This window comes from Lutjanus erythropterus, chromosome 14, assembly GCF_056507025.1.
Source record: "Lutjanus erythropterus isolate fLutEry1 chromosome 14, fLutEry1.hap2, whole genome shotgun sequence".
NCBI classification, from domain to species: Eukaryota; Metazoa; Chordata; class Actinopteri; order Lutjaniformes; family Lutjanidae; genus Lutjanus; species Lutjanus erythropterus.
Window position 1 is genome coordinate 18,941,902 of NC_139330.1, and position 17,424 is coordinate 18,959,325.

The 17,424-nt window shown below is 41.1% G+C and overlaps 3 protein-coding genes across 3 annotated transcripts in view; 1 reads left to right on the forward strand and 2 right to left on the reverse strand.

The window, feature by feature from the left end:
- The window catches only part of LOC146315470 (polymeric immunoglobulin receptor-like), a 32,782-nt gene extending 28,461 nt beyond the window's left edge, over positions 1-4,321 (reverse strand). Inside the window, exons 1-4 of the mRNA XM_084736617.1 lie at positions 4,148-4,321; positions 3,554-3,874; positions 3,112-3,411; positions 2,881-3,001 (exon numbers count right to left, since the gene is read on the reverse strand). Of these exons, the coding sequence (XP_084592743.1) occupies positions 2,881-3,001; positions 3,112-3,411; positions 3,554-3,874; positions 4,148-4,193 (788 nt within the window). The 5' untranslated portion in view covers positions 4,194-4,321. The remainder of the gene's footprint in view (positions 1-2,880; positions 3,002-3,111; positions 3,412-3,553; positions 3,875-4,147) is intronic.
- Positions 4,322-5,635: 1,314 nt separating this feature from the next.
- Positions 5,636-8,466, reverse strand: LOC146315473 (CMRF35-like molecule 8). The gene is made up of 8 exons (XM_084736618.1): positions 8,340-8,466; positions 7,872-8,201; positions 7,518-7,650; positions 7,125-7,213; positions 7,006-7,040; positions 6,468-6,545; positions 6,274-6,342; positions 5,636-6,162 (listed from the first exon to the last, which is right to left on the reverse strand). Exons 2-8 carry the CDS (start codon positions 8,197-8,199, stop codon positions 6,112-6,114), a joined length of 783 nt encoding a protein of 260 aa, XP_084592744.1. The 5' UTR covers positions 8,200-8,201; positions 8,340-8,466; the 3' UTR covers positions 5,636-6,111.
- Positions 8,467-10,124: 1,658 nt separating this feature from the next.
- Positions 10,125-17,334, forward strand: polh (polymerase (DNA directed), eta). Its single transcript, XM_084735313.1, has 10 exons — positions 10,125-10,505; positions 12,259-12,393; positions 13,033-13,265; positions 13,368-13,546; positions 13,644-13,747; positions 13,883-14,002; positions 14,457-14,580; positions 14,807-14,872; positions 15,029-15,201; positions 15,817-17,334. The coding sequence occupies exons 1-10, from the start codon at positions 10,369-10,371 to the stop codon at positions 16,754-16,756; spliced, it is 2,211 nt and encodes a 736-aa protein (XP_084591439.1). The 5' UTR covers positions 10,125-10,368; the 3' UTR covers positions 16,757-17,334.
- The last annotated feature ends 90 nt before the right edge of the window (positions 17,335-17,424 follow it).

A 17,424-nucleotide genomic window follows, 5' to 3' on the forward strand; every position in this document is an offset into this window, starting at 1 on the left:
AATTTGGCGAATGTTGGCCCCTAGGGGGCGCTACAGATGTGGGAAGTTTATATCTCTAGAACGGCTGCACTGATTTCTACCAAATTTGGTCCGTACGATGTAGGGCCGGCCCTGAGGCCATATCTTCAAGGGGGTCATGACAGGTCAATGTGGGCGGGGCTTATTACAAGATAAACAAAAAAAATTAATTCCTGCCAAAGTATAATACTTAGGGCTTTGAAATTTTATAGGTACATGTAGAATAGGACTCAGATCCCGCCTACCAAAAATCGCGATTGTGCTCCACTAGGGGGCGCTATAACGCATTTTTGCCTATAACTTTCACATTTTAAATGACACGTTGAAAAATCTCATATTGCCTTGTTCCCTGAATAGCGCTGGATTTTCTGACGTAGGCCCCGCCCACTTTCGCCGAAAATTCCCGTCGCTAGGTCGCCGCGTGTCCGAAACCTACTTTTTGGAACTCCTCCTACAGTTTAAGCGCCATCTATGCCAAACTTTGCACATACGATGTCTAGACGTGTCTGACCTAAAGTTATCAAAAGAATTGTTGCACGACAAAAAATTCGCTAATTATAAACAAACGATTTCTCGGCTAGCTTAAAAAACACATGTTGTGTCATATTTCGGTCAAACTAAAGTCTTCCGACTTCAAACTTAAGACGGTGGTTCCAGAGGTCATCCACACGCCCTGTGCCAAATTTGGTGCGGATCGGCCGATAGGGGGCGCTACAAACCCAAAAAAATCGAGTTTCCGAAAAGTTGCTCGGATTCCTACGAAATTCGCTGTGCATGATGTGGACTCCCTCCCGAGGCCAACCGCCAACTTACGTAATGATTGGTCAAAGTGGGCGGGATTTATTACAACTACCTGAAAATCACCACGCATTCTGCCTGTGGCACTAACAGTGCACACCCACTACAGTGAATACTGCAGCTCAGCGTCAGGCTGTGTCCTGACAATTGCCCTGAACTGGAAGGCCGCGGCTCGGACGACGGCGCGCGTCCCCGCGATCGCCCCGAGCCCCGCGTCCCTCGGGGCCCGCGGCGGCGGGTTCCGAGGGCCGCTGGGACCGGGTCGCGCGGGGAGGCTTGGCCCCCGTTCATAACTGCTTGCAGTTCTAGTTATTATTATTTTCTTCTATTTTTATTCTTCTCCCGATAAAAGTCATGCTGCAGGCTAAACCGTGCAAGGTAGGGCGGTGCAATTTGGCGGGCTGGCCCACACCCCCGCACGTACCTCAGACGCAAAAAACTGCACACGTCCGCCTTCAGGGGGCGCTATAAGCAAGGACAACGCGTTTTGGCCTATAACTCCCACACCGTATGTCGCACATTCAAAAACCTTATATCCCCACATTCCTTGAATAGAGCTGAGTCACTTTGCAATTGGCCACGCCCACTTCCGCCTACACTTTTTTTCCCGAAAAATCGCGAAAACTGCAAAACCTGCTTTTTCGAACTACTCCTAGGGATTTTGTTCGATCTGCACGAAAATTGGCCCGGACACTCTTCTGCTCCACATGAGCTAAAGTTATCAAAAGATTTTTTTTGGGTTGAAAATTCCGCGAATTATTAACGAACAAATTTCCGTACCTAGCCGTAAAAATGGAAAATCTTGCATATCTCGGTCAAAGTAAATGCTATCGACACCAAATCAGAGATCCTTGGTTGGCATGAGACTGGGAGCGTATGAGCTGAATTTGGCGAATGTTGGTCCCTAGGGGGCGCTAGAGATATGGGAAGTTTATATCTCTAGAACGGCTGCACCGATTTCTACCAAATTTGGTCCGTACGACGTAGGGCCGGTCCTGAGGCCATATCTTTAAGGGGGTCATGACAGGTCAATGTGGGCGGGGCTTATTACAAGATAAACAAAAAAAAAATAATTTCTGCCAAAGTATAACACTTAGGGCTTTGAAATTTTATGGGTACATGTAGAATAGGACTCAGATCCCGCCTACCTAAAATCGCACGTGTGCTCCACTAGGGGGCGCTATAACGCATTTTTGCCTATAACTTCCACATTTTAAATGACACGTTGAAAAATCTTATATTGGCGTATTCCCCGAATAGCGCTGGATTTTCTGACGTAGGCCCCGCCCACTTTCGCCGAAAATTCCCGTCGCTACGTCGCCGCATGTCCGAAACCTACTTTTTCGAACTCCTCCTACAGTTTAAGGGCCATCTGCGCCAAACTTTGCACATACGATGTCTAGACGTGTCTGATCTAAAGTTATCAAAAGAATTGTTGCACGACAAAAAATGCGCTAATAATAACCGAACGATTTCTTGGCTAGCTTAAAAAACACATGTTGTGTCATATTTCGGTCAAACTACAGTCTTTCGACTTCAAACTTAACACGGTTGTTCCAGAGGTCATCTGCAGCCTCTGTGCCAAATTTGGTGCGGATCGGCCGATAGGGGGCGCTACAAACCCAAAAACATCGAGTTTCCCAAAAGTTGCTCGGATTCCTACGAAATTCGCTGCGCATGATGTGGACTCCCTCCTGAGGCCAACCGCCAACTTACGTAATGATTGGTCAAAGTGGGCGGGATTTATTACAACAAATCAAAATGACCACGCATTCTGCCTTTGGCACTAACAGTGCACACCTACTACAGTGAATACTGCAGCTAAGCATTGTCCTGTGTCCTGACAATTGCCCTGAACTGGAAGGCCGCGGCTCGGACGACGGCCCGCGTCCCCGCGGTCGCCCCGAGCCCCGCGTCCCTCGGGGCCCGCGGCAGCGGGTTCCGAGGGCCGCGGGGACCGGCTCGCGCGGGGAGGCTTGGCCCCCGTTCATAACTGCTTGCAGTTCTAGTTATTATTATTATTATTATTATTATTAGTATGTTAAAAAAAAAAGGCCTTCTGACCGGTGCTGGTGCTGCTCAGCCTGAGCTGTAGTTTGGTCTTTTTCTGCAAAACCAGTGGTGAGGATCACAGGCTCAGGAGTGGATGATGTGGTGGTTAAATGTGTTGTTGTTGAAAGAGTGGCTGTAATCCAAAACAAGACAATGATAAGTACAGTAAAATTATATAATATATTCTATATTGTATCAGAACATTTGGCAAATTGCTGTACTTGACAAATTTGTAGTACTTACTAGTAGTAGGTTTCTCAGTAACAGTTACATTCACTGGCATCTGTAAGTCTCCGTTGACACACCAATACCAGCCGCTGCTCTCTGTCTTCAGTCCACTCATGGTCACAGTGGAAACACTGGAGACACTCGTATCGATGGTCACTTTTGTTCCTTGTATTGATCCAGACGACCCCATCACACAGGAGCTGCCCAGCCTGCACCACTTCATTTCTCCAGAGTTATGATGGGAACAATTGATGGTTATATTATCTTCTTTAAATGCTGTAATCTCCTGATGGTCCACGTAAAGACTGGGCACACCTTCAGGGAAACAAATTCAGTAGTGGTTAGCCTAATAATAGTCAGCCTCCATAGCAAACAATGAGATGCTCCTTAGTGTTTTTTCTCCAAATTGTTAAATTTTTACAAAAGATTTGAATAAAGATGCTTTAAGGGCTCTTACCTCTGGTGACTGACAGGTGGAAATACCGTCTGTTATCTGACCCTCGATTAATCTCCACAGCACACCAGTAGTAACCAGCATCCTGAGCTGTCAGATCTTTTATAGTCACAGTGAAGATTCCTTCTGTTTTGTCATCAGAGATTGAAAACCTTCCTGAAATTGGTTGGTTTGTTTTAACTGCATATGAGCAGTAGTTCCAATAATATCCTTGACACAAGTATTTAACATGGCCTCTATATTGCAAGTCATAGAGACATGGGATAGAGATTGAACCTCCAGCTTTCACTGACACTTCACTGACTGTAGTTATGCTGTGAATTCCTGTAACAAGAACAAATACAGCATTTTAATGTATATATTCACCAACAATAATCTTTCTTCATATGGCCTGCCTATTATGGATTTTATATTAGGTGTTGTTTCAAGTAATAAGTAATTCTCTTCAAATTTCATAAAGACAAACCGGTGTCACTCATCTCACTGATACTTACAGAATTACAGAATTATGTATTTAATCACTCATGACAGGTTTATCTGATGTAACCAGCTCAAGTAGTCTAAACGTCTGTACACATAAAATATCCCGTGACTGACCTGTGAGTCCGGTGAGGATGAGGACAATCCTGAGATGAACAGCCATGTCACATCACAGAGAGAGCGAGAATGAGACAGACAAAGCAACATGCAACACCAGTACTTTGACAAATATTCCACATCCTGTTTCCTGAACATGCAAATACAGCTTTTAAAATTTCTTTTTAAGGCCATTGCCTTGTGGGATGCAAAGAAGCAAATGGCGTGTCTGGTTATGCCACTTACTCACATCTCCACGGACACAAAACACCTTCATTGATGTTAAGATTTTTCCCACACAGGAATGTGGATTAGCGAAGTGTCCTTTAAACACAACCTGTTTTTGATCAGCAATAAAGCATAAATATTGAAATAAATGGCATGCGTGTCTCAAAAATTCTCACTAGTAAGTCATAGAGAATAATTTTGACAATTAGAAAGACCCCATGTACTGAGGCTGTGAGTCCTCTGCAGTGACCGAGAGTTTGACCCCGCCATGGCCCTTTACTGCGTGTCACTCCTCCACTCTCTCTTCTCCTTTCCTGTCGTATCTCCAGCTGTCCAAAGAATTAAAGGCATAACAGCCCCCACACATACCCCTGTGTAGACCTCGCAGTAACATGCATCTTGGATCGTATGATCCCAACACTAAGTATGTGAGTTCACACCTGTAATTTGAATATGTCTCTACATACGTTTTGAGGGAATGGATCTCACTTCCCCAGATCAAAATAAACACACAACTACATCACTTCTGTTTGCACAGACCAAATGTGTTGCTGTTTTTATCCAGTGAAAGAAATAACTTACTTTACACTACTAGCCAAATTTACAAGATGGTAAATTACAAGGTTTTGGCGTAGATAGCTTTTCACAAAGAGTTGAGTTTCTCATAACTCAGCAAATTTTGTGCATCTTTGTTATGTTATTGTGGAGAGTGTTTATTACTGCAAAAAAAAAACAAAAAACAGTGAAGTAGCCTATATTGTTGACCTTTTGATGTACCTTTAAAATTTGACGTTTAACATTAAAAAAATGTTGTCTTCTTTCATATTTAATATAAATGGTTAGATCAGTGTGTTCAAACTGTTGCTATTGGCAGATAAGATGCACTTAGTCACTCAAGGAGTAGCCACCAGTATGATGCCACTTGTTTTTGCTAGAGGCAGTGAAGGCTTGTCAGCTCTTTTGTTTCTTTTTCATCCACATGTGCTGTTTTGCACAGTTTGACTCAGTGCTGCAGCCCAGCAAAGTGGAGTTAGCAACTGCTTGAAGGTGTGTATTTAGTGATGATGTACTCACATTTAGTCAAGCAGCTTAACAGTGTTTAAACATTTTACTCCCTATACATCCCTCATAATAATAATCCTCCGTTATTTTATTTTTATTACGAAGCAACAAAATGAGCAAGTATTGTGTTTTCATCTGCAGCAACATAACACGACTCCTCTGCAGCTGAAAGGGAACATGAGACAGCGAAAGCAGACATCTGAAACAGTGCCTCAGAAGTACTGAGTATACAGACACTTTTAAAATCATCATTCTCTCTGCTCTCCTGCACACACATGAGCTGAGTCTCAAAAATACAAGCGGGTCTTTTGGCAGTGGAAATCACCTTTAGCAGGTTTACCCGTGTTTACAACGTCTGCATACAGGTGCTAATTTTGATGTTAAAATAGTATTAGTAACAAAGCCACTTTATTGCTCTTGGTTAAAGTGTTGCTGTTGGCACATTCTGTCAAAGTCACACCTTAACCGTATCACACCTTTTACGTTAGCGTCTCAACACAACACCTCTGCTCCTCTCACGCCCTCCTGAATTCTTGACTTTCAAGCATGTGCTTGAGGGAAAAAGAAAAGCTTTATTCTATTTTTTCCAGAATTATTTGATACACTGCAGATTTGCACAATAGAGTGCACATCAGAATGACTTCATAAGTCTTGCCATACTTGCAGGATGAATGTTTTCCCATCTCTTCTGCTCATTAGCACTTGTGTATTGTGCTGTAGATCAAGCTCCCATCTGCGTGTTCAGCCTAATGAGAAAAAACAAGCACAGAGAATGAGAGACTCACATTAATACTAATCCACTTGAGTTATTAACAGATTATTGAGATGCCTAGATGAGTTCAAAATGAATCGCATGCCTTTTGTTGCACACTGTTCTCCAATGCAAGGGTACTGTATGTCACACTCTCCTCTGGTGTATGGTCCTGCTGGATGGCGTTCACAGTCAAAGTGACACAATTTCAGTGGAAAGACAAACAAACGTTAATAAATTTTCAGGCACTGATCTCTTTTACACTGTGCTGAAGAAAAGTTTTTATCTGATCTGGTTTACCTTCTTCTGGGCTGCTGCATGTTGATTGTGAATGATGGTGGTGTAGAGCACATCAGAATCACTCCCAGGTTGTGAGCCCTATGGTGGATGACATTAATCTGATCATATATTATGTTATGATACAACTGTTTGCTTTCTCCTCTCTCATGATTATACAGTGTCTGGCAGGACTGCTATGAATAACTCCCTCCTAACTCAGTTTAAATGAATGTAAACCTTTACATTTCTATGATCTGGAGTTTTACTTGTGAGGAGCTTTTTCATGCTGTGTTTGAATGTAAAGTCCATGGTTTTCCTTTTCTTCTTTATGTCACTTGGTGAATGATGTGTGACAAACTGTTTAGAGCAGCATTAAAGCTGCAAAAACAGCAGTAGTTATTTTTATTTTTTATGTGTATTATACACATGATTGGTAATGTTCCGGTTGTATGATCAGTCCAAATTTGGCCATATTGTAAAATGTTTTGTTATTTACCAAGCAAAGATGAAATATTCCAAACACAATAATGGGAATGGGAAGTACTTGGCTGTATCTCACCGCAGTGATGTCAGAATCTTCAGGCTTGGATTTACCTAAAACACATATTATATCAATATTTTAGAATAACAGGCGTTTTATTCCTGAATTTGCTTTTGTAGAGTTTACAACAAACTTACTACATTTTCTCATCCTCCATCCAAAAAAGGCAGCAAGAGCAAGAAACAGCAAGACACAGGTGCTGGTGAGAATCGGCACCATAGTGGAACTAGAAGATAAATGCAGATCAGAGGTACATTTAATTAAAAATAACTGATAATGTTGTCTGTAATTGGCCTATACATACATTTTTCTTTTATAGGTTTCATTTATAAAATTAAAAATCATTGCATGCAGCCATATTTCATGTATGGGTCATACAGAGTTTGACTGAAAGAAAATGTGTGGCTGACTGACAAATAGTGTTTTGAAGAGATGGTATTCAGCATATTAACTGTCCTGTATTTTGCAGGAGAAGTTTTAAATCAGATTTTAACCCACTGGGAAAGTGAAACAAAATAAAGGGTACACACATCTTGTGTTCATCTTGCAGGTTCTCTCCATCCGCGCTGTTTATGGTGGTGTTTGTGGGCTGAGCTGTTTGTGGCTCTGCACTTGTGTCTAGGGAGGTATTCTGGGTTGTGGTTGAATGAGTGCCTGTAAAGTCTTATTAAATAAATGTGAAAAGTGATGTTAATCCACATTGATTGACAATATCAAGGTATTTTCTACTTTATGCTATGGATTATTATACTAAAACTTCCTAATTAACTAATTGCTGCAAAACTAATAGGCATTGTTTTTTCATAATTCATTATTGCTTCAGTCTTTTTTTTTTTCACAATAGTTAGCTAATTTATGAAACCAGAAAATGGTGAGTATCTTACCTGCTGTACTGAGGCTCATTGTAGTTGTAGTAGTTGAGGTTAATTCACGAACAGTTAAATGCACTGGCATCTGAAGGTCATCATTTGTGCACCAATACCAGCCACTGCTCTCTGTCCTCAGGTCACTCATAGTCACATTGAAAACATTTGGGACACTTGAATTGATAGTCACTGTTGTTCCTTGTATTAATCCAGTCTGACCTGTCACACAGGTGATGCCTGGTCTGCACCACTTATTTTCTTTTTGATGTCTATAGTGGCATATCACGGTCACACTTCCTCCTTCAAATGCTGCAACTTCCTGTTTGTCCACATACAGACTTGGCATACCTTGAAAGGAGCACAATACAAAATCAAGCATCGTCTGATTTTATTATCTGAGAAATTAAAATCTCAAAATGTTTTTTCCCAGCAAATTGTTCACAGAAAGGATTTCAATTGTGTTAAAAAACATTTAATAGATTTTACCTGGAGTGACAGACAGCCGAAAATGTTGTTTGACATCAAAAGATTTTTTCTCCACTGCACACCAGTAATGGTAGTCCTTGTCCTCATCTTTCAGATTATTAATAGTCACTCTGAAAACCGTTTGGTTCGTGTCATCTGAGATTGAAAACTTTCCAGATGCATCTGGCTTGTTTGTTTTAACTGCATATGAGCAACTCAAAAACAAGTTTAGATTATGTTTACACAAGTATTTCACATTGTCTCTGTAGTCCAGGTGATAGAGACATGGGATAGAGATGGAGTCTCCGGCCTTGACTGGTACTTTACTCACTGTAATGATGTTACAGTGAATTCCTGACAAAACAACAACAGAGATTTATTTCTTAGCGCTGCCTTCATATGCATTGTGTATGTCACTAACCTTACAGGTTAGTCAGAGATATAATTACATAACACATCCATTACTACTTAGTATCATAAATTAACTGTGACTTTTATCAGAACACATTATTAATTATTATTATTGGTGGCTCATTGTCACTTTAAATGTCAATTTTGATACTTAACAACAAAATATCAGCACCGGCAATATTGTATTAATTATAAATCTGATTATTATTTATATATGGCATTCTTATAAAGGCTTAGCTGACTTACCCACGAGTCCAGCGAGTATTAGGTGAGGAATATATAGAAACATCATGCCAGCATCAGTGTTGTCAGTAAATGAGCACTTTCTGTATTTCAGTAGGTAATTCTGTCTGGGTCACTTCCTCATTTTTAACAGTGTCCTTTGGGCCTGCTGTAAATCTACCAGTTGTATGGCTCTAAAGTAATGCAGTGTTCATTTTACAACACTATCAACCATAGTTGATAATATATATTAGTTAAATATTAGTTAAACATTTACCTAGCAGCATGAGGACCTATTGCAACTAAATTTACTCTTGTGGTAGAATAAGTAGGATTTTTCCATTGCTGTTTACAAACACACTAGAAACATAGTTGGTTGTTCAGTCTCATTCCCAGGATGGTAAAGTTTCCTGAGAATAGCAAAATAGTGACAAAATAAGACACAATGGGCACTGGGTGTGGTCCCTGTGGATACAGGCACTGCCACACACATCTGGTGGGTTGTGGGTGATGATTGAGAGGGTGAATGGTGACCAGTGTTTGCACACCGTCACACTACACACACCCAGTTCAGACATGTGCATGTGAATGTGACTCCAAGCAAAGGATCTAGAGTGAAGATTCAGGCTGAAAACATGGTGTAAATGACATTTTTAGTTAACTTGGCATGTTGGGGCTTTAGGAGACTTAGATTTTGCAACAGTTTTCCTGTGAAACTCCAGCAGTGTTTTGTGTAATACAAAACTAAACCCGACCCTCAGTCGGTATGAGGGTGAGTAGATAATGATTGAATTTTAATTTTTGGGTGAACTATCCCTTTAATATTTTCTGATTCCTTTACTCCATTATGACACTAAACTAAATATATGTGGGACGTGGACAAAACAAGACGTGAGGAAACAGCAAGCAATATTTTTCAGTCTTTCTGTTACTTTACGGACCAAACAATTAATCAGTTAATTGAGAAAATAATCGACACATCAGTCAATAAAGAAAATAATCATTAGTTGCATCCCTAAACGTTATAAGTAACTGTAAAAAAAATGGCTGAAAACTAACTGTTATATTATGACAGGTACAGGACTCGAAACTCAAAGTTTAGGACTTGGGACTTGGGACTGCATAGACTTTGACTTCCACATGTCCCCTCCTCTGCAATTAGAGTAGGTTTACAGCGAACAGCGGTAACGACCTCACCACTATGGCCGACGTAACGGCCGCCCGCTAATGTTGTCCTCGTCGACTTTTGATGACGTTTTTATGTAACTTCGAATAGTTGCGCTGATACAAAGCGACAGGAAGAGATGCAAAGTTCGGCGCCCGGTTCAATTTTTCGTGAACTACATCTCGAGAGCTGTGAATTAACAGCCTCAAAACTGTATGTGTGTCTCTGCGTGGCCGACTGTCCTCTTCAGTGATGGAGTACGGGAAGGACAGAGTGGTGGCGTTAGTGGACATGGACTGCTTCTACGTCCAGGTGGAACAGAGGCTGAACCCAGCTCTGAGGAACACCCCCTGTGTGGTGGCCCAGTACAAGACCTGGAAGGGAGGCAGGTGAGTTTCTGACACAGAGACGTTGTTTTTTTATGATCGGTGCAACTGAACAACAAGAAAAAATTGAAGTCAAGTCAAAGTTATTTATGTAGCACATTTTATACGACAAGCGTTAACTGCTTCAAAATACATCATACATGACAAACATAAAGTAACATATAAGATAATAAAGTATTGCATAGATAAAAACAAGCAGAACATGATAAAACCAAACAAAATAAGAATGTATTATTATTATTATCATTATTCTTAAAAAGGGAGATCATAACAATAATAATACTAATTCCTAAAACAAATAAAATGCACTTAAAAACCTGACTAAAAGCTTGCAACAAAAGATACACTTTTAGTTTGCTTTTGAAAGAGAACACTGTTGTAGCTGACTGTAGTTCATGTGGAAGAGAAATCCAGAGAGAATCACCATAATGACTGAAAGCACCATGAGCTGATGTAGAGTTGATGTTAGGTACAGTGAGGAGACCTTTATTTGATGAGGGATCTCTCTGGTATGTGCTCGGAGAGCATGTCAGCAACATAGGAAGGAGCTAAACCATTAAAACATTTAAAAAACATTAAGAAGTATTTTAAAATCAATTATTTGTTTTATTGGGAGCCAGTGAAGAGAAGATAAATAGGAGTTATGCGGTCAGACGTTTTAGTTTTTGTTAAAACTCTGGCTGCTGCATTCTGAATAAGCTGGAGTTTATTTTAATGTCGGCTTTGTCAGTTCAGCAAAATGTGCAAGACAGTAATCCAGCCTACTGGAAATAAAAGCGGGAACCGGCTTTTCAGAGTCTGACTGAGACAAGAAGCATCTTGATATTTTTCTGAGGTGATAAAAGAAGTGTAACGAGTAAATGATAATGTAAATGATAAAATAAAGGATAAGATAAGTAAATGATAGGAGTAAATGACAGTTATAAGATTGAATAAGAGGAAATGATAGTTCTCTCACATTCATAGTGTCACGTCTACAGGAAATAGTTCATGCAAATAGTAACATTAGTAAGCAAGTTAAATATAGTATACATAATTGCATAAGTGTACATTAAAACATTGTCTGAGTTTAGCACCACAAGTGTAATCAGTCTTTGTGTACAACATCTCATATCAGGCCTGTACAGTACAGTTGTTGTTGTTTTTTCAGATATTGGCATTAGGTAAAGGTAATGTGTTGTTAGGTTGTCTTAAGGCACAGATGTTTCCTGTGAACTATGAACCAGGCTGCATGTTAGTCTCTCCTCCACCTAATTCAAGACAGTCTGGCATGCATCCCTTCAACACTGTCCCTCACTGAGCAGTGCAGAGCAAGGACAGCAGTACAACTCCCTAATCTCTTAATATCAGAAAATAATGCAAAATAATGTTATCCAGTTAAACTGTTATCCAGTTTACTATCTTCTTCCACAGCATTCAAATGTCTCAAGGTTTTCCTCAGCAGTTTTCTTGGAGATGCCTCAGCTGGCTCAGATCCCTAACATCTGGTGGATGACTCTGACTCCTTCCCAGTCGATGCTGTGACCAGGCAGCATGAGACTAGAGAGCGACATTCCTCTCTCTGCAACACACTGTATTTACACCGGGGACACATCTTCAGCTTATGTCTTTTCAGTTGCATGGACCATTTAAATAGTTGTCTCTGTGTTGGCAACTCACCCGCCTTTCCCTTGGACATTAGTGCTAACATGTTATCGAGTTTTGTTAACCTGAATTTAATGTGTGATTCTCAGCTAATCTAATCATTCTCATGTAGTATCATAGCTGTGAGCTATGAGGCCAGGGCCCATGGCGTCACCAGGAACATGTGGGTGGATGATGCAAAGACGCGGTGCCCAGATCTCCAGGTGGCACGAGTGCGCGAGTCTCACGGCAAGGCAGACCTGACACAGTAAGTTTTGACAGGATGAATAGTAATACTTTTGCTGAAATAAGCAGCGGCGTACCCTTCAGGATCCGTGGTGCCTTCACAGATAGGCAATTTACCCATCATGCTATGGGCACTAACACAGCCCTATATCATCACAGATGCTGGCTTTTGATGTCAGCACCTGGTTCTTTTCTTCTTTAGCCCGAAGGTCAAGATGATTTCCATAAACAACTTGAAATGTGGACTCGTCAGACCACAGCACACAGCACCTTTTAATGCTGTGCTGCCTGCGGGATCGACGGTCACAGATATTCAATGTTCGTTTCTTTTAATGATATAATGGATTGTAGATGCTGAGATCCCTGCATTCCTTGCAAGTGTATGTTTCTGTTTTTTTAAACTTTAAAAAAAAACTTGTTGCAGGCATCAAATGCAGCAGTTTATTGAACAATAGAGTTTATCAATTAAACATTAATTATCTTGCCCCTGCACTGTGTTCACTTGAATGCAAGTTGAAAAGGATTTGCCAATCGTTACATTCTGTTTTTATTTATATTTTACACAGCAGCAACTTTTTTGGAATTGGGTTTTGTATGTTATTTTGATGCCTCCACTACTTTGACCAGCTGTAAAGTAAAAAGCCCACTTACCCTTGTGTAGTTACAGGGAGGCGAGTGTGGAGGTGATTGAGGTGATGTCCCGCTTCGCTGTGATCGAGAGAGCCAGCATTGATGAGGCCTACATGGATCTGACTGCTGCCGTCCAGCAGCGGCTGAAAAACATGACCGACAAACAAATTGAGCCTGAGCTGCTGAAGGCAACCTACATCCAGGGGTACCCACAAAGTTCGCCTGAAGAAGAAGCACCTGCAGACAATGATATCTCGGATAAAGGTAGGCTATAACCAAACTTATGACTAACTGATAATGCAACAAATTGTTTCGGCACAGGACACAGGAAAAGTGTTGAACAGTGATACTTTTGCTTATCCCCAGAAAAACAGAGGTCCCAAGGTCTCCAGCAGTGGCTGGCATCCTTACCTGGCCCTTTATTAGGGGAGCAGAGCTCTGCAGAAGTGCAGTTAACTGTGGGGGCACTCATCGTTGAGGAAATGAGGGCAGCCGTGGAGAAACATACAGGTTTCCGCTGTTCAGCAGGGATATCACACAATAAGGTAGGAAAACCTCTCCTGTTTTAGTCCTATAAATTTAATGCTGATGCAATATGTATCTTTATTATAGTCATAGATGACTCTACTTTTTTTTTTTAAGGTATTGGCCAAACTAGCCTGTGGTCTGAACAAACCGAACCGACAAACCGTTCTGCCTTTGGACTCTGTGCCAGAACTTTTTAACACCCTGCCCATCAGCAAGATGTGAGTTTAAAGTACTGCTCTTCCATGAACAATTTATAAAAATTACACTCATATTCTGACATACAAATGTAAATATAGAAGTTGACTAACAAACAAATACACTCTACTGTTGTATTGATTATTTCTCGAGTGCAGCCGTAACCTTGGGGGTAAGCTGGGTACCTCCATTACAGAAACTCTGGGAATAGAGAACATGGGAGAACTGACTCGCTTCTCTCAGGCCCAGCTTGAAGAGCACTTTGGAGAAAAGACGGGGTAAGACAGCCCAGATATTCCAGAGGTCCTACACCTTTTCACGTCAAATTCAATACAATTCTACAGAAGTGCGACAAATTAAAGGAAAACACAAAGTTTCATATTTCAAAATGTGTCAGCTGTCAACTTGGCATCCTAAACTGGCTGAGCTGATATAAAACAATCACTCATTCAGTCAGACAAATTATTTCAATTTCAATCAAATCCTTTAAAATCCTTAAAAATTTTTCATTTTCAAGCCAACACTCATTGAAAGAGCAGCCTTTCATGCATGCATGGTGTCATCTGTGAGCCTCGTACTCGTTGTTCCACCACAGGACACACATCAGAACAGACTGACAGATCACACTGAGTGTACCCACACATGGACATTTGGATTACAAAGTTGTTTTCAAAAACGGTGCAGGGGGTTTTCTCTGCCAACCACATTTACCACTGAATCTTTGCTTTGCAGCCACTGGCTGTACGACTTGTGTCGGGGTATTGAGTTTGAAGCAGTGAAACCCAGACAGCTTCCTAAGTCCATCGGCTGCAGTAAAAACTTCCCTGGGAAGACGTCGCTGGCTACAAAAGAGCAGGTACAGCCCCTCAGTCTGTGTTTCTCCTGTGTTATAGCACAGTATGAAAACTATCGCCCAATCTGTCTTTTACTTTTAGTCTCATACTGGCAGAAACTGAAAGTGATGAAACTTAGACAGAAGATGATATTGGACACATTAATTTGAATATTATGAACAAATGTGCAGTCTTCTTTTATGATCCGGAAGCTTGTTTTCCTGTTAATTATTAATAACCTCTGTGTAGGTACAATATTGGCTTCATCAGCTGGCCCTTGAACTGGAGGAGAGGCTGACCAAGGACAGAGAAGCGGTGAGAAAAAAACTGCATGGAGTTGTGTGATATTTTTCCTCCAACAGCTGCACTACCTATTTCCTCTATTTCCTCTACCTGTTTTCATGTTGCTGTTATATAAATAAATACATCTTTGTTTCACATCATTGCTTATCATTTCTCACCCTCTGACAGAATGGTCGAGTGGCAAAGTTGTTGACAGTTGGCGTACGTCAGCTGGGGGACAAGAGGCAGAGCAGCTTCTCCCGCTGTTGTGCTTTACTGCGCTATGAAGCGACCAAACTGTCCAGTGACAGCTTCGCCATCATCAAGAGTCTCAACGCAGCAGGAAACCACCAGGCAGCATGGTAATTAGAATTTAACAACACACTGAAATATTTGGAGCTGACCCTTACATTTTTCTCATTTCCAATGATGGATTATAAATAAGGGAAATCATAAATATATTTTTATATTACCTGGCATACTACCCATAATTAGCTTGATTCTTTAACTGGTGAGAGAAGATGAAATGAGTGATTGTTAAACAAGTTTCAGAGAAGTTTTTCGTTGCATTGCTGTACACAGAGCAACCTTAACAGTAAGCTAAGCTGTAAACTTTATAAACCAAGTCTCAAAATCACCACAAATGACAAAACTAATTGTTATGGAGTTGGTGAAGAGTGATTAAAAAAACAGAGCGCCCCAGCACACAGTTGAGCTTGCTGGGCAGGTGATGCTTGCTTGTGCTTGTTTTTGCCGATGTTAGACTAAGTTTGTTATTCAAAGTGTCTGACAACATTATGGAAAGGATCGCCGAACTGGGAAAAAAAAAAAATCAGTCTTCAAATTTTCGTATTGACTAGCCAAATCAGATTCAAGTGAAGAATTTTTAGTCTGGTAAAGTCCTAGAAATATCTTAAGTCACTGGCTGGAAGAGTCTCGTGTTTTATTTATTACACTGTCTTACATCTTGTCCTCAGGTCTCCACCCCTCACCATGCTACACCTCTCAGCCAGCAAATTCAGTGATGCTCCATCAGCCAGGGGGATCACTGGCTTTCTTTCTAGTGATGTCACTTCAACCCAGAGTGCTCTCACCGCCACTCAGTCTTCCACTCAGCCACCCCCTGAACTGAAAAATGACTCCACCTGTAAACAAACTGGCACCATCCAGTCCTTCTTTCAAAAGGCAGCCGAGAAACAAAACCAGAAGGTTACAAAAGACGAGGAGGATGACGACACATCTTCTGCCTCTCACAAAACCCCTGCTGCTGATACTCAGTTGGAGACAGATACCACTCACCCAGTTTCCTCCTTTACACTTTTTTCTAAAAATGGTTCAGTAAGCCCCCATCCTGGCATCTCCTCTTTCTTCCACAAGAAAACCCTTGAAAGAAGCCTACAGGCTTCAGCCTCGACATTGAACCAGCCTGACATGGGACACAGGGGTGGACATGACAACAAAGAAGACTCTGAAGACACTGCGGCTGCTGTGTCTGGCCTCCAGGTAAAACAAAGCGTGCAGTTTACATCTCACCAGTCACCACGTGAAGAGCGGAGGGATGAACCGGACGTTGAACCAGAAGTAAATCACCCTCCTCCCACTGTGTCCAGAGAAGACCTGCTGAACTGTGAACGCTGTGGTCAGGAGGTGTTGGTGTGGGAAATGCCTGAACACAATGACTATCACTTCGCCCTGGACCTCCAGAATTCACTCTCTTCATCCATGAGTTCAGGAACCATCTCTTCCTCCACTGTCTCTTCTTCTTCTCTGTCTTCTCTCAGGGTAGGAGCAGCAGGCGTAGCCCAGTCCTCCCGAGGCAAGACAAAAACCAGATGCCAGTCAGGACCCCAACCGAAGAGGCCTCGCTCCCAAGGTGGAAGCGTGGGCACTCTGGATTCTTTTTTCAAGAAGAGCTGATGAACTGCATTTTTAATTAAACACAGATTTCGGATAATGTCCAAATGATGGGTATATTATAAGAATGTGTACAAATTACAGAATTACATCTTTATTTATGTACTTTGTTTAACATGCTTTTTATCACGAAGGGAAAGGCACTTGTTTTGTAAAGCAGAGTATATTAAAGATTTTGTAGCAGTGTCTATGATGTTGTAGTAATCTGACTGCCAGCAGATGTCAGTACTGAGTTGAATGTGAGCTCTGCTGGGGAAGCCAACTATTACATGAAGGGAAGTAAAAGTTACAGAGAAAAGAGAATCGGTCTTATCCCATAAATGGAATTTTATCCGAAAATAGCTTGAATATGGTATTCATTCTGTCCCTGGTAGGAGCCATTAATGTTTTATGGTTTATATTTATCAATTCACATGATGCAACCTTTCCAGCTATGTTTGTAGTATAAACCTATATAAATGTCACCAAAGCATTTACAACTAAAATGCAGTAGCAGTAAAATATCTGATTTATCTACCATAAAGGGCCTAGTGTCAACTCATGCAGCAAGGTAATTTGACAATAAAGGATTTCAAAGATAAGTTATGAGCCTTTTGTTTACTCATTTTATCTGATAAATAACATTATTTATTGTGTATTAATTGCCCCTGAGTATCCCTGGCCTTAAGGTA

Bases quoted from the DNA above. Each gene is read 5' to 3' on its own strand.
- LOC146315473 (XM_084736618.1), bottom strand. From the start codon at position 8,199: ATGCCAAGTCTGTATGTGGACAAACAGGAAGTTGCAGCATTTGAAGGA. The intron at 6,546-7,005 runs GTGAGATACAGC...CATCCACCATAG, and splicing joins AAGATTCTGACATCACTGCG to GGCTCACAACCTGGGAGTGA. The intron at 6,163-6,273 runs GCATGCGATTCA...TTTTCTCATTAG, and splicing joins AGAACAGTGTGCAACAAAAG to GCTGAACACGCAGATGGGAG.
- polh (XM_084735313.1), top strand. From the start codon at position 10,369: ATGGAGTACGGGAAGGACAGAGTGGTGGCGTTAGTGGACATGGACTGC. The intron at 14,003-14,456 runs GTAAGACAGCCC...TTTGCTTTGCAG, and splicing joins CACTTTGGAGAAAAGACGGG to CCACTGGCTGTACGACTTGT. The intron at 15,202-15,816 runs GTAATTAGAATT...TCTTGTCCTCAG, and splicing joins GGAAACCACCAGGCAGCATG to GTCTCCACCCCTCACCATGC.